General features: G+C 44.0%; 1 protein-coding gene across 10 annotated transcripts; it reads left to right on the top strand.

Moving 5' to 3' along the window:
- The first annotated feature begins 348 nt into the window (after positions 1-348).
- On the top strand, positions 349-21,578 carry IDNK (IDNK gluconokinase). Of its 10 annotated transcripts, XR_009051106.1 has the most exons (7): positions 423-507; positions 4,117-4,261; positions 4,811-4,841; positions 5,612-5,698; positions 17,210-17,253; positions 19,766-19,908; positions 20,021-21,578. XR_009051106.1 is itself a non-coding variant. In XM_057719874.1 (6 exons), the coding sequence occupies exons 4-6, from the start codon at positions 5,663-5,665 to the stop codon at positions 19,455-19,457; spliced, it is 426 nt and encodes a 141-aa protein (XP_057575857.1). In that variant the 5' UTR covers positions 423-507; positions 4,117-4,261; positions 4,811-4,841; positions 5,616-5,662; the 3' UTR covers positions 19,458-19,555. The 10 variants fall into 10 exon arrangements, 9 of the variants coding, with proteins under 9 accessions (XP_057575849.1, XP_057575857.1, XP_057575851.1 ...); XM_057719874.1 differs by lacking the exons at positions 19,766-19,908; positions 20,021-21,578 and adding an exon at positions 19,112-19,555 and having other exon boundaries at positions 5,616-5,698; XM_057719868.1 differs by lacking the exons at positions 19,766-19,908; positions 20,021-21,578 and adding an exon at positions 19,112-19,555.
- The last annotated feature ends 1,846 nt before the right edge of the window (positions 21,579-23,424 follow it).

The raw sequence follows: 23,424 nt of genomic DNA, 5'->3' as shown, positions 1-23,424 counted from the left end.
GCCGGCAGAGGAGGGCTGGCAGAGGGGGAGCGCAGGTGGAGGGATTCGGGGCGGCTCCCTCCTGCCTGCGGGAGGCTCCACTTCCCGCACGCGGGAAACGTGCGGGGGAGGCGCGGCGCGGGCGGGACGGAAGTGGGGAGAACGCGAAGCGCCAGTGCACCGGGTGCGCGGGTCTCGCGGGGCGCAGCAGGGGCGGAGCGCCTGGGGGTGGGGCCTCGGCGTGGGGCGCGGCTGGAGGCGGGTCTCGCCGGGGCAGGGGCGTGGGGTGGGGGAGGGGAGGGTCTCGGCGTGGGGGGCGGGCGGCCGGGGAGGGGTTGGGGGGGGTGGGTCTTGGCGGGGGCTCTGGTGTCAGGTTCGCCCGGGCCGGTCTGGGTCGCGGACGGCTCCGCCCTCCGTGGCTTGGGAGGCGGTGCGTACCGGCCCCGGAAGGCGGCGGGAAGGAGCAGGATTCGGGGCGATGGCGACGCTCAGCGCGGTGCTGGTGATGGGCGTGAGCGGCTCGGGGAAGTAGGTCCGGGAGGGCGCGGGCGCGGGGGGGCAGTGGGGCGGCGGCGCGGGGCGGCGGAGGCCAGACCCGCCGCCGTTCCGGGCCCGCGGCGACGGGAAGGCCCTGGGGAGACCCCCTTCTTTTCCTTTGCTGAGGAGGGAACTGAGGCCCAGGGCATCTGCTCACTCTCCCCGCCTGCCATCCTGCTCTCCTCGGGGGCGCCTGGCCCGGGGTCGCATCCCACACTCAGGCTCTCCATCTGTAAAGTTAGGCAGAGGCTTTAACGAACGCGCCTTGGGAAGAGGCGCCTCCTGCGGCTCAAAGAGAGTAACGCGTTCCACTCGCCACCTGGAGCCGCCCGGGCCGTCACAGGTGCCCGCTTTTTTTAGGGTCCCCGTGTGGGAGCACGGCAAGGGAGCAAGGCTCACAGAGCAGGGGCAGACCTCGTCCCAGGCTCCTACAGATCTTTGTCAAGCTGGACGCAGCGCTGGCACCCTTCTGCCGGGTCTTGGGCTTTTCTGATGAGATTTTGGAAGGTGAATTTAACCTTCCGATCTATTCTGTTCCCCCTTCAACTGGAAGGATTCGGATATGAAGAGTGGCCCCTGAAGGTTTGTGAGGAGGGAGGTGCACTGCATACCACAAAACCTCTGCCCAGTCCAGGCTGGCCAACTTGGGGGCTGAGGAAGCCTTTGGCTTCCTGATAGACCAGAGGCTAACAATGCCCTTTATCAGAAAAGGCAACTACAGCAGCATTCCACCGGAGGCAGCAAAAGACAACTAAAATATCACAGCCTCCAAAGGCTTATCAAGACCCTTCTAGAATGGTCTGAATCAGGAAATGCCCATGTGGTCCAGTGCATTTTAAAGACTCTCTCTCTAGGTAGGTTTAGCTTCCAAAAATTGTGGCATTTTTAGCCTCAAAGACAGGGAATCTTGAACTGAAATTTAAAATAAAACACAGAGCCAGGAAATCCCTCACTGTGTACGATTGAAGAGGCTGGAGAATGTAAAACTGCCACCCAGATGTGATGTAGGGAAAGTCAGGAGCCCTAGGTCTTGGTTCTGCTGCTGTCTGGTTGTGAGCTTGGATCAGAGGAGGATTGTCTGCACCATATGTCATATGGTTATGATATTCATGTATTCAGTAAATGTTTATTGAACTCAGTCCTTCCTCAATGTCACTCACATGTAGTGAGCAGGACAGATAAATCCCTGCCCTCAAAGAGTTTACATCCTAGTGAGGGAGGGAGGCAGTAAGGGAATAAATACCCATGCAGTGTGCCAGGCGGCAGTAGGTGCTCTAGGGGGAAATAAAGGAGGGCCAGTGGAACAAAGCACCAGGCAGGGTAGGGAGGGCTCCTCTGAGGAAGTGGTGTTGGAGGAAGACCTCTAAGAAGCGAGGGAATAAGCCCGTGGATAGCCAGGAAAGGGCGTTATGGGCAGAGGGAATGGCAAGTGCACAGGCCCTGAGGCTTGGCTTCCTTGTGGTCGAGCAGGGACGCCATTGTGGCTGAGTGATTGGCAGAGGAGGTCAGAGAAACAATGCAGGTGAAGAGAAGTGGTCATATGCTGGGATATTTTGAGAGCAGAGCCAAAAAGATGTGTTGATGGACCGGATGTGTAATATGAAGGAGAGAAGAGTCATGGATGATTTCGAGATTTTTGGCCTGGGTAACTGGAAGAAGGGAGTTTCTATTGAATGATGGAGAAGCAATAGGCAGCGCAGGTCTGGAAGAAATTTCAGGAGCTCAGTGTGGGGTGTGGTGAGTTGGACATGCCTATCAGTCATCCAAGTGGTTCTGTCAAGTGGGCGATTGGATATCCAAGTCGAGTTCAGGAGAGAGGGACTTTAGGTGTAAATGTAGAACTCATCGGTGTGTGGATATATTTAAAGACATGGAAGTTCAGATCACCAAGGGAGTGAGTGCACATAGGAAGCTGGCCAAGGACCGAGCCCTGGGCCCTCTAATAGTTAGGTCAATGTCAACTGCTGTCAATGGGCTGAGTGATAAAATGCCTGAGAGTTGATTATACTGATCATTGGATGTAGCAACATTGAGTTCTTCGGTGACTTTTGTGACCCCCTCTTAGGGTCCTGTGGGGTTTTTAAATATACTCCATAACATTTGGAGGGGTGGCTAATTTCTTAAGAGAACAATTGTCTCACACCAGAAAGATCCCATTTAAAACTGTTAAAACAAAGTAACATCAAGTAATAAGTATATGATGTTTATTGTCTCTTCCTCCCCTACCTGAATGTAAGGCATCTTTTCCGTTTTTGTGCGTGGACATATATGTCTAGAACAATGCCTGGCACAGAGTAGGTGTTTAATAAATATTTATCGACTTGGTGAATGAATGGAGCCATTTGAGTGGGTGGCGGTATTAGCTTTCTTTATGTTTTAACAATCTTAATGAAGCCAGCCTCAGCTTCTTTCCATGTTTCCTTCTTTTTCCTGCTGTTGGAACAAGCTCAGGCCTTTTGAATACCTTTCTCATTATTCTGTGCCCCAGCCTACTGCCATTGTCCTACTGTCTTTTTAAGTCTCCTTGATCCTGATTTAGACTAACGCACTGGGAGACCTTTGGGCCCCAAACTGGTTTGTAATGCTCAGCCCTGACCAGTCTCCTGTGAGCCAAGCACTATGCCTTATTTCTGCTGGGGGGTCCCGGGTCCATATTCAGACAGTCCAGCTGTCCTCTGGTTAGGAAGTGGTTAGAGTGATAGAGAGTTGTTTTTCCATTTCCTTCTATTTCCTCCCTTCCCGTCTACACCCCTATCTAGTTAGCTCTTCATTTAAATTATGACTGGTGGTTGACATGTTTATTCCTGGTTAATCTAACTTGGTCTTAAGTGTGATTTCTGTTGTACACAACTCTGGTTTCACCAGTCCTGGAGTTTGGCTGGGACGCTTTAGTCATTAGCAGGCTACAACATGTCACCCTATGCAGCCTCAAAAGGAGTGAACATAATGGGAGAGGTTCCAGTTCTCTCAATCCTTTGGTTACTTTCGGGAGCAGGTCTCAGTTTGGTGCAAGTGTGTCTTTTTAACACCTCCCTGATACCTTCTTAAGAAAAGAGAGAGGACCCTTGGTAAGCAACAGTATCCAGCTAGAATTTCATCACAATGTTTTGTTTTCATTGTATACATCTTTTTTGGTTACCTCCTATTTAAGGCAGGTGAGGATGGCTTCCTATATAAGGGAAGGAAAGAGTTTCCTTCTTTAACGTACTTGTTTAATTTTAAAAAGTGAAGCAATGAAACAAAAATAACAAGTAGATAATTGTAAAAATGTGTATAAAACTTAGGTGAGAGGGCATGATGAAGTGGTAGGAGAATATAGTAAAAAAAATTCTGAAGTTCATACTTCAGTGAACTTCAGAATGATTGGTATTTGGGCAATACTTCAGAAATTGAGAGCAAGAAAGGACTTCATTTCTAATTAATTGCCTGCTGGCCTCCACCCCTACCCCACGGTGCTAGCCTATAAGCCTCAAGATGGCTGAGACCAGTCTCAGTGGACTGAGCAGTATGTCCTGGGAGCTAGTACGTGTTCAGTAGATATTGGCTGAGTGAAATGAGTAGGTGAATGGATAAATGTAGCTCAGTTCCCTTGTTTTACAGGTAAGAAAACTGAGGTTTAGAGGACAAGGTGACTTACACAGGAGGACACAGTCATTTAGTGGCAGAATGGAGACCGTGACCAGACCTCAGTTTCTGGGACACAAGCCCTCTTCACTGACCGTGCAGCCTGGTAGGATCTGAACAGGTAGATCATTCTCAGACAGCACTGCAGAGACAGCATTCAACTCCCAGACTTAACAATGCGTGCTGGTAATTCTCCATGTCCTTTATTTGAAGAGTGTGTCCCTTTTAAGCCCCAATGTTTTAATGCTTTTATGAGCTTCTTGAACCTTGTGTGGGTGCTTAGAGGTTAAATTCCCTGTCAGACCCGTCCCTCCAGTATCCTCAGTAGAATTTATCACTTTATTCAGTTTTTTCTCAAAAAATAATTATCTTCAAAACAGGGACCAGAAACTTAAGGAAAAAAGTTTCAGGAGTTTAATGAGATCTCATGTATTGCTTTTGGGAGAAAAATTAGTGATAACTGGATAATTATTTCATTTCAATTCCTGGAGAAAGCTCAAGCCATGCTCTGGACTCCAGAGTCAGAAGCATCTGTCTCAGTTTCAATATCATAGTTGTTGGTGTTTAATACCGGTAGGGCAGCCATCTGCTTCCCAGGGCTCCTTGGATGGAAGCGGCACAGTGCAGGCTGGGAAAGGGCAGTCTTGTAACATCTGTGTCCTCTCCACAGATCCACTGTCGGCGCCCTGCTGGCCTCCGAGGTAATCTGTTCTAATGCCTCCCAGTTGCAAGTCCCATCATGTTGTCTCTTTGCTTCTCGCCCTTTCCCCTCCCTGCCTTTTCTTCTGGCCTGAGTGGTTTTTGTTTTTGTTTATTTACTTATTTATTGGCTGCACTGGGTCTTCACTGCTGTAAGTGGGCTTCTCTAGTTGCGGCGAGCAGAGGCTACTCTTCGTTGAGGTGTGCGGGCTTCTCATTGCAGTGACTTCTCTGGTTGTGGAGCACAGGCTCTAGGAGCATGAGCTTCAGTAGTTGTGGCACATGGGCTCAGTAGTTGTGGCTCATGGGCTGTAGAGCACAGGCTCAGTAGTTGTGGCACACGGTCTTAGTTGCTCCGCGGCATGTGGGATCTTCCCGGACCAGGGATGGAACCCGTGTCCCCTGCATTGGCAGGCGGATTCTTAACCACTGCGCCACCAGGGAAGCCCCCTGAGTGGTTTGTAAACTCACCACAGACGCCTGCATGCAGCTTGTGAAACGCACTGGAGCGGTTGTGATTTTCTCCTTGGTGCTCGTAAATGGCGATGCATAAACAAGGCCTGTGGCAGCCTGATGGGCAGGGTTAGGGAGGCGGCCTTCGAGCCCTCCCCGCTCCTGCACTTGGGTGGGAGGGAGGTCTCCTCAGGCTGCTGGTGGGGAAGAGGGTGGCAGGGTTGTTTCTATGCCTGCCCAGTAGTGTTACCAACCCCACAGTGGCTGTCACATGGGCCATACTACCCACCACATACCCGCTTTCACTTTGTTCTTAAAGCTAGGATGGAAATTCTACGATGCAGATGACTATCACCCAGAGGAAAATCGAATGAAGATGGGGAAAGGAATACCGCTGAATGACCAGGTAAGATTCGCTGTCTGTTTTTATTTCCACCAGATGTCCCAGCTGAGTGACGCAGGTGAAGATCCCTGCAGCGCTTGTTGTAGTGGAGTCACACACTCACGTACAGTGCTCCGAAAGCCAGGTGCACAGCAGGTCCGCCACATGTGTTACCTTTGGCCCTGAGCTCCTGTCTAAGCTCTAAACTGGCATCAGCAGTGATGCCACCCTCTGCCCTGGCTTAGCAGGATCTGCCAGAACACTTTGTTACAGGATTTTAATCTGCAGAATGTAATCCCTGAGAGGGCAGAGGCTCCCCTGTGCCTCATATGTTGGGAAGTTCATCTTTTCTTCCAAGGACCTATCAGCTTACCACCTTACCAGGCCCTGGCATACACCCCAAAGCTAGAGTGGTCTTTGCAAACTCAAATCTGGCTCTCTAGTGGCTTCCCCTGATCTCAGAGTCAAGACCAAATGCCTGAACTCCTACCCATGCGTGGTCAGGGCAGACTGACCATGCCCCACTCCAGTCTTTTTCCGTGCCTCACACTCCCTCCGTGTATCCACCGGAGCCACCCTGGCCCCTTTCAGTTGTTCTCCCGCCATGTTTCTCCCTGCAGGGCCTTTGTATCTGCTGTTCCCACTGCGAGGAACGCACTTCCCTGCCCGCTTCTCAGTTACCTGACTCATGCTTCACATGCTCCTGTGCCCCTTCTTCAGGGAAGCTCTCCCTGACCTCTAGGTAAAACCGCCTATAATAAGCTCTCATGGCACTGTATCCCTTATCATCCTTGTCCCAGTTGCAATGTGGCATTTCATGGTGTGAGAATTTGATTAATATTTATCTCTACAACTAGATTTTACCTCCAAAAGGGCAGGCGCTATGGCCATTTCTACTCACCATTTTATATCCCCAGAGCCTGACACACAGTACATGTCAGAAAATATTTGTGGCAGATTTGTGAGTGAATGAATGAATGAGTATAAGAATTCATGACTAGCACCTCATTCCCTCATGTGCTGTCATGAAGCCCTTTCCTAGAGGGTCTCTCTCAATCCAGAGTCACAAACTGTGGATTCATTGGCGTGACTAGCTATAACCCAGGAGGGACTGAGGGCAGGGCGGAGAGCTGGGTCCACAGAGCAGCTGAGCACAGGGGCCCCAGCCAGGCCCACATGCCAGGAGTGTCCAAAGGGCAGGTATGGGATGGAACTGGACAAAGAGCAGCACTGGTGTTTTCCCTTTCATGACCTTGGCTCACCCCTAGTTATGTCCCACTTTCTTCTCTTTGTCCTGCCATGAATGACTGGACTAAGACCTAACTGGACAAAGTCCTAACTGTACAAAGACCTAGCCCATATTAGGTCTAATTCTAGAGCACTCAGAGGGTTTCTCTTTGTTTCAGGGAGTGCACCTCAAGTTTGCAATAGTTCAAACTTTAAACCATCAAAATTAAGTTTACAATATTTGACTTTAGAAGGTGGGAGGAGAGAAGCCAAAAAGAGATACAGAGTAATAATTTAAACATAATAATGATATTATACTAGAGATAATATAGAGATAATATTATACTAGAGATAATATAGATAACATAATATAGATAACCTGGTCCCACCACTGAGCTTGTATGGCTTCTGGCAAATGGCTTAGTCTCTCTGCGCCTCATTTTCCTCCTGTGAAGCAGGGATGGTGACAGGACCTATTTACTTGGGTTCTTAGGAGGATTAAATGAGATAATATGAAAAATGTGCACAGAGAAGTGCCTGAAACATTCAGTAAATATCACTTTTTATTGTTGCTAGTGTGTGTGTGTGTGTGTGTGTGTGTATGTATATACATGTACATATATACAGAAGCCATTTCTGTGGAGTGTGTAAAATGTGACTGAGCTAGGGTTATTTTATTTTTCTCCTTGGTGAGTACAAATGAAAATTAAATTAAGGAACAAAGTAAAGCAACCCAAATGGACAGATTTTAAAATGGCATTTAAGCATCCTTCCTCTTGTTCACAAGTGAGGCTTGTTAAGTGGGCAGTATGGGTGGGGGAGAGGGGTTGCTGGCGAGGAGAATCAGAAAAGGAATTTATTGTATGGGAGAAAAGGTTATCAGTTACTGGAAGAAACATAATAAGTTACTAAATATATTCAGAGGAAGCTGTACAAGTTTGCCTGACTTTAGAGAGAAGCAGAGAGAGAGGTAAAATGGCAGATGGCTTACATTTTTGATGAGAGCCCAGAGAGTCTAAGAGTGAAGGTGTGGGTCACAGCTGACTGGCACCAAGGACCTCCTGGTTGCTCTGGCAACCAGCCCCCCACCCCAAGGATACTGCGCTGAATATCAGGTAGAGTGTTAGAGGCACAGATAGCGGTTTGCCTTAGGGAAGAGTCTCAGGAGGATTTGGGTAAGGTATTGTGCTCAGAAGGTTAAGATTTGAAGAGAAAGAACCTGAGTTGACTATACCAAGGGCTCCTTAAGTCTATTTCAATTAAATTGAATGTAAACTCCAGTTCCTGCGTTGCACTGCCACATTTCAGGTGTTCAAAAGCCGGGTAGCAGAGATAGAGGACATTTCCATCAGGACAGAGAGCTCTATTGGACAGCGCTGGGGTGGAAAGGTACGCCACCCAGGCTGTGATATAGTGTTAGCACGATGATGATGTAATAGTAAAGAATTTGCAAGCTGCCAGTCCGTGAGTCGCCCCTGCGTGCCAGGTCCGTGCTGTCCTGGCAGCCCATGGTGACGCCTGAGCAGCCTTCCACCTCAAAGTCTATTTAAAAGAAGGTTTTCGGACAAATTTTTTTTTCTGATTATGAATGTAATTCTCATCTTGTATAGAAAATTTGACCAGTACTGAAAAATTCTTTAACAGAAGTTTCATCACCCTTGGTTTCATCTTCCAAAAATACCTACTAATTTAATTTGAGTTTTCCCCCTGTCTCTTTTCGGGTATATGTTATTTTCACATGCCTTCTTTCCTCTATGGGCTTACGTTCACTTTTGCACCAGATAAAACCAGTCCCTCACCCCTTCTCCACCCACGTTCCTTGCCCTCTCTCCACCTCCCCCAGAAATGCTGGACACACTCCTCTTCCATCTGTTCCTCTGAGCACCCGCCCTGCCCTTTAACTATCCTCCCCTTCCAGAAGACACTGTTTCCCTAGATAGGCCAAGGAAGCTTTCTCTGTCCTCTTGATGCCCCGATTTAGCCCTCAGTGCTCTGGGGTTCGGGGTACGCTGCCACCCCACCCCTGGATGTAGGGACTGTGAGGAGTGCAGGGACCTAGCACAGCAGATCCAGCCAGCAGGGGTGCTCATTCGGGTTATGTTGTTTCCTCCTCTGTTTCCCCTAAGACTTTGTGTGTTTGACTTTCCTAAGTTACCATGTCATCCGTAGTAACTATTTACAAGCACAGTTCAGTGAATTTGCTCTAATGTGTCCTCTGTTTTGCCCTGGTTTCTGCATCTGTGAAGAGGAGATCTCAATCATTCCCTTTCTTCACAAACATTCCAAATACACAATTTGAAGCTCACATGTCCAAGTCCTCCCTAAGACCCTGACAATAAAGTCCAAACTCCTTAGCAAGTTACTCAGGGTCTTGATTCCCTAGTCCTGACAGTTTTCTGCTGACGTTCCTCACATATCAACCCCACACCTCCTGTTCACCAGTGCTAAGCTCCTGCCTCACCCATGCACTCAGAGTCTTTGTAAGCCATATTTAATACTCCAGGCTTGCTCTTCCGCCTGCTTGGCGGCCCTGCTTCCATTAACATCCTCTTTATCCTTCAAGATCTGGTCTTCGTAGGGCCTGATCAAAATTGCTCTCTCCCCCTGTCTTGTCGTAGCCCTTCTTAGTATATTTCTTGGAGCCCTCATCACTGCCCTGTGGGTAGTTTAATTGATAGATACCCATCATCAGGCTATGACCCTCTCAAGGACAGGGACTGCACCGTTCACATTTATATCCCCAATGCTTGATATGGTGCTTTGCACATACTAAGTATTCTTTATTTGTGAATACTTAATTGGAGCCCACTGCATACTAAGTTCATTTATTAAAGGTCTTTTTAAAATTCAAAGTTGGAAATAAATGCTGTTTATTGCAGCTATTAAATCAGCCAAAAAGTAATGTTTAAAATGGAGTCTACTCCTTTTCCTGTTTAAATCTCAAAGCAGCTCAATGAATTACATGTGATTCTCCCATTTTGCAGATGAACAAAGGGAGGCACAGAGAAGTTAGGTAACTTGAGCAAAGGCACAGGGTGGGGGAACTCTCTAACCTCTAAGACCCTGCTTTTTCTACTGTGTTAAAGGCCCTGACACTCCACACACACACAAATAATCTACAAGAAGTGAATTAGCATTGGTTAAGTGGAGAGAGAAAGGGTGAAAGCGAGGGTGAGTGTGAGAGCAGGAGAGAGGCGCAGCCCTCAGTGAGCACATCCATTGTAGGGACCTAGGCCTTGAAGGGTACTTGAGGCAGGTAACGCCTGGCTTTACACAGACCAGGTATGAGAATTCTGGTTTCCACATGGGAGTCTAGGTAGCCTGTGGAGTTGCTTTGGAAGAACTTTCTCCTTGTGGCCCCACGTGATCTTCCAGGGAAGGATCCCAATTGTGTAATTATGACTCAATACTTGGAAACTCCTGTAAAACAAAGTTCAAAGTGCTTCTCTTTAATTTCCAACCTTCTCTCATTGTTTTTGTGGTTGGTGGACCCAGACCTTACCAGTGCAGTGAATAAACTGGTCCAACATACATTCTGATTGGGCAGATGTCTGAAAGCATCTATTTTTGTTTAAATAGTTTTATATTTCCATTTATTAATATTAGTTTTCATGGTTGAGCTTCTGAGAAATTTTATTATGACTAAATGAAACAGCATGCTTAATTCTTGACTAAGGCACATATTGAGGCACTATTAAAACAATAAAGAAGCATGGATTCAAAGTAAAGTTCAATTTTCCTGTACATAGGATAGGAAGCTTGTTATTCAAACATGTCTTCTCTTATTTTTAATTTGTTTCATCCTTATTGTGAACTATTTCAGGCATGCAGAAAATGTAACGAATAATAAAGTCAATACCCAGCTTAAAGCAATAACATTTGTTTCCTAAGCCATGAAATAATACAGAAATTGATCTTTGTACAAAGAGATATTTGTGTGGATGGACTGGAGGAAATATGCAGTCTAAGTAAAATAACAGAACACAAGTTTGCTCCTCTGCTAATAGGAAGAAAGAAGACATATCTAAAGTACTAGGAATTAAGCAAATTATCCCCCCTCCTTGGTTCATCCAAACCCACTATGAACATTTTACTCCTGCAGAAGAACAACCCATTTTTTGTTGGGTTTTCATCTGTGAATCAGTCCTAATGCATCACTATAATTGCTCCTTGAACTCTAAGTATGTGAATATTGAATATGTGACTTAGCATTCGGCCCTCTGAACCTTCCAGCTACATCCTCTAAACCAAGCATTCTTGCTAAATGGAGATCGGCAGCCCACAGCACTAGTCTCAGGATTTTGTTTCACCTAGAGACTTGTACAGTGTCAAGGGATGTATTGTGGAAAAGGCTGCCTGACTACCCAGATAGGACCAGGGTAGTCAGGCTCTATCTTGCCACCACAGCCCCTGATACTGTCAACACGTTGAACATGTATTCATGTCTCATATGAGAACCCCACTGGTCAGGTTCACAAGATTTCTAGAATGCCAGTTGATTAATTTACAAGGAGACATTTAACTTCCGCATGGCCCATAACACTCACATCGATCTGATTGCAGAAGCCAACATACAGTCATGTTTCTCAGTAAACATGCAATCAAAAGAGTAGGAGAGTTAGTGCTGAAGTTTCTAATGGTGTGAAACCATCCATCCCCTTACAGGAAGACATTTGATAATGAGAACGTGATATTCAAAGTCCTATGGGCAGAACTCCACGTCCTCTGGACAGTACTCTGCTGTTTAATTCTGTAGTGCTCCTGCTCTGGGCTTTCACACCCACCAAGCCTCACTGAGACAGACGTGCTTCCTTTATGTGTGTAAAAATATGTAGTTGGATCATAGTGATGTTCTGATGCCCTGAGGGTCATTTTTACTCCTTCAGATGAGTTTATACATCTCTACCCCTTTCTATTACATGTTGATCTTTAAATTAAAGCCTTAAAGAACAAGCTTCTTTCCTTCTTTTCTGAGTGCTTGGGAAGGTACATCACTGTGGCCCCCATATGCTATAAGAAGACTCCTTAACTTTATAAAAAGTTGGCATCGTTTCTGCAACTTGAAGCCGGATACCCCCATTTACATGTAAAACACACACTGAAGTTAGTCCCCTTAGGGATTACTACGCCACTTTACCAAGTAACTGGCCTGTGCTGCCTTCCTGCAGGCCTGAAAGGCACCATAACTTTGTAGGACTAGATCCTAGGTAGGAGACTGCTCATCCTGCTGACGTGTGAGTCTTTAAGGCCCAGTCATGCTACTCTACTACAGCCTCCTATTAGAGGAGCTGTTTTGGAAAATATAGCCAAGAGGTTGAAAAGAAAGAAAGAAAACAAAACAAAAAACTTTTTTTTAAAAGTCATCATATAAAAATGTTCTCTTTTTCGACCCTGTTAGTTCATGAATACAGTAGATAAGCTTAGCTATTCACAACGGGAATACAGGAAAGAAAGGAATGTAGAAAGCTGAGTTCAAATGGATCTTGGAAGTTAAACTCAGGGTGATCGTGTCTAGAGTATTGAAAGAAAGCACCCAGAACAGTGTCTGGGTTTCCCTAAGCACACAAGAAACACTTGTAAATGGATTAACGAAAGTGGAAATCCACATCTGTGCTTGAATTGGCAGCTTTTCCCATGGGCAATTTTCCATCATAAAATACTGCACAGCTCAGTAAATCCAGCTAATTATCCCTGTTACCTATAATCCTTGACACTCTTCTTCCCTGACTCCCTCCATAAGTCCAGAAAATACTGTTACAGTGGCAATTTCAGGTTCCTTAAGTATAGCTCCTACAACTTATTTTCTCCTCATAGACTTCTTCAGAACATTTAGCTTTTGAGTATGATGTCTTAGAAAACTTTGCCAATAATAAACCTTAAACATATACACTCTTTTCCAAGAGCACGAAAGTCTCCCTGTAAAGCAGAGAGTTCTTTATGGTCTGTAAATCTGGAGCTATATATATAATGAAAAAATTATATGTCTCTCTTTCTCTGTGTGTGTGTGTGTGTGTGTGTGTGTGTGTGTGTGTATTCCTCCTCTGCTTCCTGACAAGGGTGGGTCCTAGTAACTGGAGGGTCTTTGGTTTGCTGAGCACAGAGTGATGGCCTTGGAGGAACAAACTTTCACTCACTGAGGATTTGGTTCCTCTGAATAAGAAAAGGGGAAACCTAAGCCCAGGGGAGCTAAAGGTGGTCACCCAGAGCTGGAGAACTTGAAAGGCTCCTGGTGGAAAAGACTGGCGGTGGGGAGGGACACATAGCGAAGGGCTTAACCAAGGTCAAAAGCAAAATAAGAAATTCTTAGGTGCCAGAATCAAAGTGGCAAAATTTAATTAAACCTAAATAACCTCTTCCCCCAGGTTTTGTAAATGCATAGAAGCCAGAGGAGTGGGGATTGAGATTTTGATGCCCCTGTAGAGGTGGGAGATGAGGCTGTATGAGGCATGAAGCTGGACCTGAACCTGAGTGTGAGGACTTGCATAAAGTATTTAAAGGAAGACTTTCTTTGAGTGAGGATTACAAATCTCCACTCACAAGATTTTAGAAGCAGCAAAGAATCTGGCTGTCTCCCAGGACCACAGGTGGAAAACAGTCATCCTTAAGAACCAGAGACCTTCCTACACTCGTATGACAGAGAACAATATGAAAAATTAATATAAAACTAGTCTGTAATTGGTGACACTACCTATGGAAATGTTTCCAAAACTCAGCATTACTACAAGGGGGTAAAAATCTGAAGATGAGCCTACAGTAAAAAATTACAAACCATACAAGAAAATGAACCAGTACAAGAGAGAATCAGCAAAAAAGCACAAATGAAATAAGTTGTATTCCAAGAAATAGGCATAATAGAATCAAATGAAATAATATAATATTGTAAGTCAACTATACTTTAATTTTTTTAAATAATCAAATGATAGACAAGAAAAGGAAGATTTGTTGATAATGTTTCATTATCAATAGATGAATGAAACAATAAATTAGACACCGCTGAAGAGAGACCTAATGAATTAGAAGACAGACTAGAGGATATTACCGAGAGTGCATGAGAGAGCTAGATAACTAGAAAGTATTCAAGAAAAATTAAGAGACTGGTATGATAAAATAAGCTTCACATACAGCTAAAAGGAATCCAAGGGGAATAGAGTAAGTGGGGGAAAGGCAATACTGCATTCAAAGAGATAATAATTAACAGTTTCTTTAGACTAAATATATAAAATGAGTCTCAAACAGGATAAATAAAAACTGCAAAACATCAATGACAGAGAGGTTTCTTTCCTACCTAACACTACCAAAGAGGAAATATATGTTCTAAATGATTTCCCAATATAACAAAAGATACTTCTCAACAACAATAGGGGCATAAAGTAACTATTCAAACTTTTGAGGGAAAATAACTCAACCAAGAACTCTTTACCAACTGAAATCTTATTTAAGAGTAAGAGCAAAAGACACTTTCAGACATACTCAAAGACAGAAGGGAAAACTGTCAGCTTCTTAATCTAGTGGGAGAATTTAAAACAACTCTCTTGAAACCATCAAAATAGACAAAAGATACACCAGACAAGAAAAATTAGTAAAGATATAGAAGACTTAAACAAGAAATATATTAATAAGCATTAATAAAAAATTAAGAATAAACATTCTTTTGAAGTATGGAACATTTATAAAAACTGACCATATACTAGACCACATAGTACCAGTGCTACATGGCACAATTTGCCACAAATTCCAAAGGGTCACTATACCAATCACATGTTTTTAATGCACAAGAATTAGAAATCAATAATAAAAATTCTCACAAATCACTAAACTGATTGGAAACTGCAGAAATAAATAAGTAAAATTGAAAAATAAAAATTAACATTCAGGGACTTCCCTGGCAGTCCAGTGGTTAGGACTCCAAGCTTCCAATGCAGGGGGCATGGGTTCAATCCCTGCTCAGGGAACTGAGATCCCGCATGCTGCATGGCATGGTTTAAAAAAAAAAAAATCACGTAAATAATATGTGTTAAAAATGGAAAATATAAGATATTGAGAGCTGTACAACAGAAATGCTATCAACTGAAACTTATGGGCTATAACGAAAGCATACTTAGAAGGAAACGTATAGCCTCTGAATGCACTTCTGGGAAAATAACAAGAGTGGAAAGTGAGGAGCTAAGTGTTTAAGTAGAAAAAATAATAATAAAAAAGGAAGACTGTAGAAACACATAGAAATAAGTGCTGAAATGAATGGAACATAAACTATGTGGGTGATGAGCAAGACTAATTTTTGGAAAAGATAAAAATAGACAAATCTCTGGCAAGACTGATCAAGGGAGGAAAAGCACAATTAAGACTAGGAGTGAAAAGAAGCCATGAACAAATCTGATGGATGCCAGTAAATTTTAAGACTTAGATAAAATTGGATACTTTAATAGAAAAATATAAACTACTGTGGGAAAACAGACTTGGATGACAGTGATCTGATGGCAGAGACAATGTTCAGGGACACAGTCTGCTTCCCCCACCCCCTTTCAACGAAAACATGACCTTGCTGATTCTAAAGCATTTCAGTTACCAAAACTGAATCAAGAATGGAAAAATCTGAATATAACACAATGCTCATTAAAGAAATTGAATCTGTAATCAGAAACCTCTCCTTTTTTTAAAAAAAAGTCCTAGGCCCAGATAGTTTTTCAGATGAGTTTTAGTCAGCTCAGACTGCTGTAACAAAATACCATAGACTGGGTGGCTTAAACAATAGACATTTATTTCTCACAGTTCTGGAGGGTGAAGGTCCAAGATCAAGATGCCAGCATGGGCAAGCTCTTGTTTATTCTTCATGGCTTGTAGATGGCTGCCTTCTTATGTATCCTCACTGGGTGGTTGAGGGGAGGGCAGCAGAAAGAAAGAGTACACACTAACTCACGGGTCTCTTCTTATAAGGGCACCAATCCCATCATAAGGGCCCCACCCTCCTGACCATCTAAACCTAATTACTTCCAAATATAATCACATTGGGGGGGGTATGAATTTTGGGAAAATAAAAACATTCAGTTATTCAGTTCATAACAATAATATATTGTATACAAACTGTTTCAAAGAATAGAAAAAGAGGGAAAGCTGCCCTGCTTTACTTTATGAGGCTAGTATAACCTTGATGCCAAAATTTAATATGGACTATACAAGAAAACAAATGCAGGTCAATCTCAATTATATAAATGCAAAAATCCTAAATAAGATGGTAGTAATCAAATGTTTAAGAAGAAAGACTTTTTTATGTAAAAAGATTCATTATGACATTATTTATTATAGCTAACACTGAAAACAAATGACCATCCCTAGAAGAATATTGGAAGAAAATTATGGTACATCTATATAGAATAGTATACAACCATATGACATATGCAGCTTATGACATAAGGTTAAGTTAGGAAAGCAAGACAACAAATGGATATTTATATGTCTCACATAAAGAAAAAGTTTTCCAAACAAACATTGGGGGAAGGGAATTCTAAACACTTTGCCCTAGGATGATGGGATTATGGTTTTTTACTTAGAGCAAAGACTTTTAAAGACACATCATGTTTCTTGAATATGCATCAAAATAATAAAGAATGGGGGCACAGGTGAGGATATGGTTGGGACATATATAAAACCAGATTGTGAGCTGAAAATCATTGAAGCTGGGTTATGAGGACATAGAAGTTTGTTCTGCACTATTTTGAATGTTTTTGTATATGGTTAAAATTTCCATAATTAAAAGTTGTGTGTTTTTTAATGCATTATGGCCAATCAGTATTTACGCCAGGAGAATTTCTTTGTGAAACACTGTAGGGTGTCCTATGTAAACTTCCTCTGGGAAAATACAAAATTCTCACAATGCTTCTGTGTGAAGGGAGCTTTGCTTTTGGAGGGTTTGAAGAATAGGACCAGGGAGTAACTGACACAAGGGTTTCTGTGAATACCTCTCTGCATTTGAGATCAGAGGCACCTAAAGAATCATGCAATATAATAAAAGACTTATATGCAGATTAGAACCAGAGAAAATATATTTACTATGGGAAGATTAAGATAGGGGGAGCTACGTATTGGTATTTTAGGGGAATTTTATTATTTTGAAAAGAGCTTCTGACACCTGGATCAGGAAAATGTTTCTGTGCTGAACTGCCCAGTGACTTGACCCCTCAGCCCTATGCATGGCCTCCTCCTCAAAACCACTAAGATCTCTCTGGACCTTAACACTGATGAACATGACTATGTTTCTGTAAAAAACAAATAAAACCTAGAAAAGCCACTTTGTGTCTGCTTTAATTTCAGGACAGGATTCCATGGCTCTGCAACTTGCATGACATTTTACAAAGGTAAGAGAAAATCAGGCACCAGGTAAGCCAGTTAGTAAAGAAAACCCATCACAAAGTACAGGGGAAAAAATACACTCTTGAAATCACAACTGACTGATGATATAGGATCCCAGAAATGAAATGCACCTCTATCAAGTAACCAACAATGATCTTAATCAGCCACAGACGTGTAGTTTAGTTGGGTTGTGGAGTCAGTCTTCTAGACAACTTCACAATTACTAGCTGGGAATCTTGGTCAGCTACTTTGGCTTCCATAAACCTGTTTCTCGATCTGAAAATGGGGATAAATATAGTTCCTACTCACAGATTGTTGTGAGGAATTAGTGAGATGAAGCATGGGTAGCACTAAGAACAGTACCTAATATATATAGTAAGTGCTAAAAAAATAATAATGATGTTATAGCTATATCTTAGCCACCTACTCTTTGAAGCCACCCACATTTGAAGCCTACTATTTCAAATTATGACAACCAGGAAGATCTGGGGTCATTTGTAAGTCAACAAATAATTGGCCACCAGGATGGAAGTCTCAAATTGTCCAGCTCTGTAGCATGCCTCCAAGCAAACAAGGTCCTCCCCCACCCATCCGTGGGCCAGACCCCTGGGAATCCTGGTTGGGACATGGAGGATAAAGAAGTGGCAGGGAATATGTTCTAAATCTTGCTTTCTCAGATGAAGTCATGTTTTATAAATCTAAAACTATCTGGGCCATATGAAATTAGAATATACTTATGATTAAAAATTCAGTTTACTTTTTTTACACCACACAGACTTGGCTGGCAGCCCTGTCTTTGCATAGGCTTAGGCTTTTAAGGTTTGGGGTTGAGAACTCCTGCCCGCTTGGGTCTCTAACATAAATAGACTTGTCAGAGATCAAATATACTGACCTGTGATGGAAGCAGAAGTGAAGATCGTCAGGAGAGCAGAGGTCAGACCTCCAGGCTCAGAATAAACAAGCTCTCACTCACGGCCCTTGGGAAGAGCTGGAAGGCTCAGGTACATAGGTTTGTTGCTGATGACACACTCAGTCCGCCGGGTCTCCAGTCTACAATGGCCATGGACCAAGGCAGGCCCCTTCAGAATTTTCTGAACTGAAATTTCTACTAAGTACCCAAGCCAGCATTGACCCTTCACCTCTTTATTTAGTTCCTTCCTGGCTCCAAGATGACTGCCTCTCCCAGCTAGTACACATTGGCTTAGTGTAAAGGGGGCTCACCCTCATGTACAATCTTGGACCACACTGGTTTTCCCTTATTGGTGCCTTCTCACTCTGGCTCAGTTTTTTTTTCTTAGCGCATCCCTGGAAACTTCTCACATCCTGCTTTCCTTGACCACACAGGGACTGATGCTCCCTTTTCTCCTGCTTTCTCCAGCTCTGCACTGGTAACTTCCCCAGACTCTTCCAGCATACTGTAGGAATGGAGAGAAGCCAGTTGTGAAATTCAAATCCCTGAACACCTGAGGAGAGCCTGAGTTGCGCTGTGTGCAGGACACAGGCGCCTGCCGGCAGCCACCGATGTCTACAAGTGGTGGCTTAGTCACAGCCTACATCCAAAGGGCAGAGCCAATACTTACCAAGTACTTCCTGTGTGCTGGACACCTTGATAAACTTCCTCACCACTCTGAGTAGCTGCATTTAACAGATGATGAACGGATGCTCAGGGAGGTAAATGTGTTACCCAAGATGTGAAAGATGTTTACCTCAAAGCCAGCACTGCCTGATATTTGGGCACCATTTGTAACACCTTCCACTGTCAGGGAAATGGGACTAGAGTCCTCAACCTAGACTTGACATCAATTATTTTAAATGTCTTCACTCTAGCATCCCCCTTCCCCCCCCCCTTTTTTTTTTAAACAGAGATGTAGCCTCTGGACAGCATGTAGTTCTAGCCTGTTCAGCTCTGAAGAAAGTATACAGAGACATCTTAATACAAGGAAAAGATGGTGCACCTCTGAAGTGTGATAAGTTAGGAAAGGAAGAAAAGCCGGCTGAGGTGAAGCTTCTTGTGGTCCATCTGACTGGGTCATTTGAGGTCATCTCTGGACGCTTACTCAAAAGAAAAGGGCATTTTATGCCCCCTGAGTTATTGCAGTCCCAGTTCAATACTCTGGAGCCCCCATCAGCTCCAGAAAATTTCATCCAAATCAGTGTGGACAAAAATCTTTCAGAGATAATTGCTATAATTATGGAAGCTCTAAAATGAGAATCATTTATAACTCTATCTCCCACAGCAAACCATGTTCCAGTATCCTTGTTGATATTGTATTCTAAATTCTTCTTTTGGTGAATAAACCACAATGTGTTGAGGTATGCTTGTTTGGGTGGATTTTTAGGAATCTGTAATACTCTTGCCATTATGCTCTGGCATATTCAGAGGAGAGGAAACTTTAAAGCTTCAATTGAAGTTTAAATTCATGTGACCCAATCAAGTGATCAGAGGAAGTTTTATAATCAATGCTGTAAACCATGACCTTATTTAGAACACTCTTGATCATGCCTGTACTTCCACAGATAAATGAAACTTGACTATTCTCAGCACCCTCTGGAGATTGGTCTCAGGAGCAGAAAAGCATACAAAATTGATCACTCATCAGCAAGTCACGTTACACCACACACCTCTTAATTCTCTCTCTCTCTCTTTGGGTCATTTCAAGGTAAGTAAAAAAGCACATGCAGTTCACAAGTGAAAAAAAATTTGCAAAGGTGGAACTTGAGTGAATGAAGTGCAGGACTCACTGATTCAGTCTGCTCCCCCTCCTTTTACAGAGGCCCCTATGAGACCAGGCTGGTTTCCACCTGCTGTGCAAGCCATTGATGATGGGCACTAGGCAGGCAAGGAAGGAACACCAGAGAAGCTGCTATGGCCAAAAGCTGAAACAAAATTTTCCACTGGGCAACATTGCCAGTGGCAGCCGGGTTGGGCGAAGCTGTGGGGAGTTCAGGGGCACTGGTGGGTTGCTGGCATGCAGCTTACCAGGCACCAGCAGGGAAAGCTGTAATCTGGCCAGCATGGGTTGGGTTTGAGCCCTTCCCTGATGGGGCTCCAGGAAGAAGCTTCCTTATCCCTCTATCCTGACTGGGGCCACATGACCCAGCCACTTTGTGGGGCCACTGGTTCGCTCTGGCCAGAAAGTGAGTTTTGGGACCAATTACCTGTTTTCTTTTACAAGGGTATGCATTTCTTTGTCTCAGGAACCACAAACAGAAAATGTGCATGGGGTGCCAGTGGAGTGAAAGGGCTCTTCTAGGTGGACAGACCTTGCCTAAGAAAATGCGGAGCCCTGGATTTTCCTCGCAGCTAGACTATTTGAGGCACCTCCTGCCCGGCTTTGGTACACATCAACTTTCATATTCAGGATCTAGGCCCTTAAGTTGTCCAGGCAACATACTCTGGCTGGATGAGAGTCACTCCCAGGTGTAGAGAAAGGACTCAATTGGTTCATTGTACTCAGTGAGTCTGTACTGGGTAATGTGATGGGCACTCTGGAGGGTTTGAGGACCTGTAACACTGAGCCCGGGCTCTCAGGGCCCTAAGTTGGGGTGGAAAGATAGGGCATCTCATATCCTCTGGTACCAGCTAGAGTTCTTAGTGAAGGCAGTTCTTCATAAGAAAGAAGTGATTTTCAAATATCCTGCTGGACTTTTATGTAGGACCAAATGAAAAAGCCTGCTTATAATTATTGGAGCATTGAATCTAACTCTATTTTATACATAAGTAAAATCTTTTTTTTTTTTTTGCAGTTTTAATATACATTGAAATTTTCAAGAATGCAATAAAGGGACAATTGAATTCTATTTTATTTTTAACTTTACCGAGAATTGTTTACCATTTCAGAAAATCAGCAAATTTCTGCCAAACACAACAACCTACATCCACCTGCATTTGTAATTCTTCATTCTCAGTGATTCAACGGGCAAAGCATCAAACTAACTCTATTGTGTTCATCTAGTATAGTCATGTCCAAGTATAACATATTGAAACCCATCAGTTATTACATGTTACTTTCCTTTTTTCTTCTTTCAGAGTTAAAAGTATCATATTATTTGGTTAGGTAAGTTTTATTAGGAGTTGATTTCACTTCAAGATGGTAAAGGGGGCATTAGAAAATATTAAAAAAAAAAAAAGTCTGGTGTGGCTGGGAATCAGGGCTCTAACCTTCCCAAGGATGGCCACAGGGAGGCTGAGATGTGGACCAGTACTGCCCTCTGGTGGCCCTGGGGGACATAGCAAGCACAAACTGCTCTCCCACTCCTAGACCCTTCTAGTCACCAAGGGTCAATTCCCAGTTCAGGGGCAGTGGACTGCTGCTCCCCACCCAACCCTGACCACACCTCTGCCCAGCCACTATGACCCAGGAAGAAGGGGCAGGCGAAAAACATTTGCAGTGGTTCAAAAATAGATGCCAACCAAAGAGTTCCTCAACCCTGCAAATACCACTTAGCACCTCCTCTGGCAGGGCTCTCCCACCACCATGCCTCTCTCCACTTCCCACCACTGGAGGCAGTTCAGGTTAAACCTTTTCCTCTCCTATAAAATGGGGTCACCGCCTGCCTCATAAGGTTATGGTAACTGATATAACACATGCAAAGTGCTGAGACCAAAACCCAACACACTAACTGCTCAACAAATGTTAGCTCTTGTAATACTTGTCATTCCCTGGAGTCTGAGGCCACAAGTTGAAAGCTCCCACTCCTCTGCTCATTTTTTTTTTTAAGCTCTTTATTGGAATATAATTGCTTTACACTGTAATTGCTTTACATTGTTGTGCCAGGTTTTTTCTCTACACCAAAGTGAATCAGCTGTATTTATACATATATCCCCATATGCCCTCCCTCCCGCGACTCCCTCCCACTCTTCCTATCCCAGCTCTCCAAGTCATCCCCATCATCGAGTTGATCTCCCTTATGTTATGCAGGAGCTTCCCACTAGCTATTTTACATTTGGTAGTGTATATATGTCAGTGGTACTCTCTCACTTGGTCCCAGCTTCCCCTTCGCCCCCCGCCCATCCACTGCTCTTCTGACTGTGGAGATTATGAACCCCTTCTGAGTCTTAAGTCTTTGAGCTCTGACAGGTGTTCCCTCTCAACCCCTGCCAGGGTCTCCTTCCACCCTTCCCCTCCCTCAGCCAGTTCAAATAAGGCAGGGTCTGGGATGACATCCTTGAAGTCCAGGATGACAGGGCAGCCTGCTGTACAGCAGGCTCTGGAATCAGGACGCTGAAAAGGCTGGACTCTGGGTGCAGCACTGCCACAAACTCACTGAGTAACTTACAGGGTGTCACCAGGTGCCTTTAGAGGTTCAGTACTCACACCCTGTGCTTCACTAGAGATTGCGCTGATGAGCAGATTTTTCAGTGGATGGGAGTACAAGAAAGGAGAAATTAAAACAGGTTGACTTCAAAGATACCACTGATCAGGAATTTTTCTTTTCTGAAACTGTAATACGTACGTTTATTCTCCCTTCACTGAATTGCAAATCTGTATATTTAAAGTGATTGAGATTGGAGTATTAACTATTATAGACATTATGAATGCCCGACAATTACCAAGGAAGTATAATTTGATTAGACATCCAGCCTACAAGCTGTGTCACGCATCAATGTACGGAGTTGTTCCAGTCCCTGCAGAATCACAAGTGTGAAATGTAGCCTGGTGCTGACTTCCTGATAATCTTGAATCCCTCCAGTGCTTTCCCCCCAAGCAACCTATCTTACATGCTGTAGAAAGTTAATTTCACTTTGTGGATGAAGGTTGAAAAGTCAGGGGCCATCACTCAGGAGGACCCCAGACCTAGCACTGAGTAAAACATACCTTAACTAAGGATCCAAGCAGATGGTGCTGGGGAAAATGTCCCAAAATCATGACAGTCCACAGCAAAACTTGCACACTTCCATGCCTAGAGGGTCTAGCAAAAACAATAATGGCGGGATATGACAGACAATAGGGAGTGGTGAGAACTGTGACAAAATGGAAATTACATGCCTTATCTAAAAAGGGCAGCCACTACTCATCGGCAGAGAACACACCTGCATTAAACAAGTTGGGTTTATTGCTTACCGCATAAGGGAGAACACACCACCTTTGAATCATGAGGGGAATCTCTGTAAGATGTTACAAAGGACTTATGATTTGGACAAGTTAGGTGATTTGGGGGAGGGTTCAATGAAG

This window comes from Hippopotamus amphibius, chromosome 2 (genome assembly GCF_030028045.1).
Source record: "Hippopotamus amphibius kiboko isolate mHipAmp2 chromosome 2, mHipAmp2.hap2, whole genome shotgun sequence".
In the NCBI taxonomy this organism is placed as follows: Eukaryota; Metazoa; Chordata; class Mammalia; order Artiodactyla; family Hippopotamidae; genus Hippopotamus; species Hippopotamus amphibius.
The sequence above is the reverse complement of the archived record's forward strand: the minus strand, read 5'-3'. Positions and strand labels throughout refer to the sequence as shown.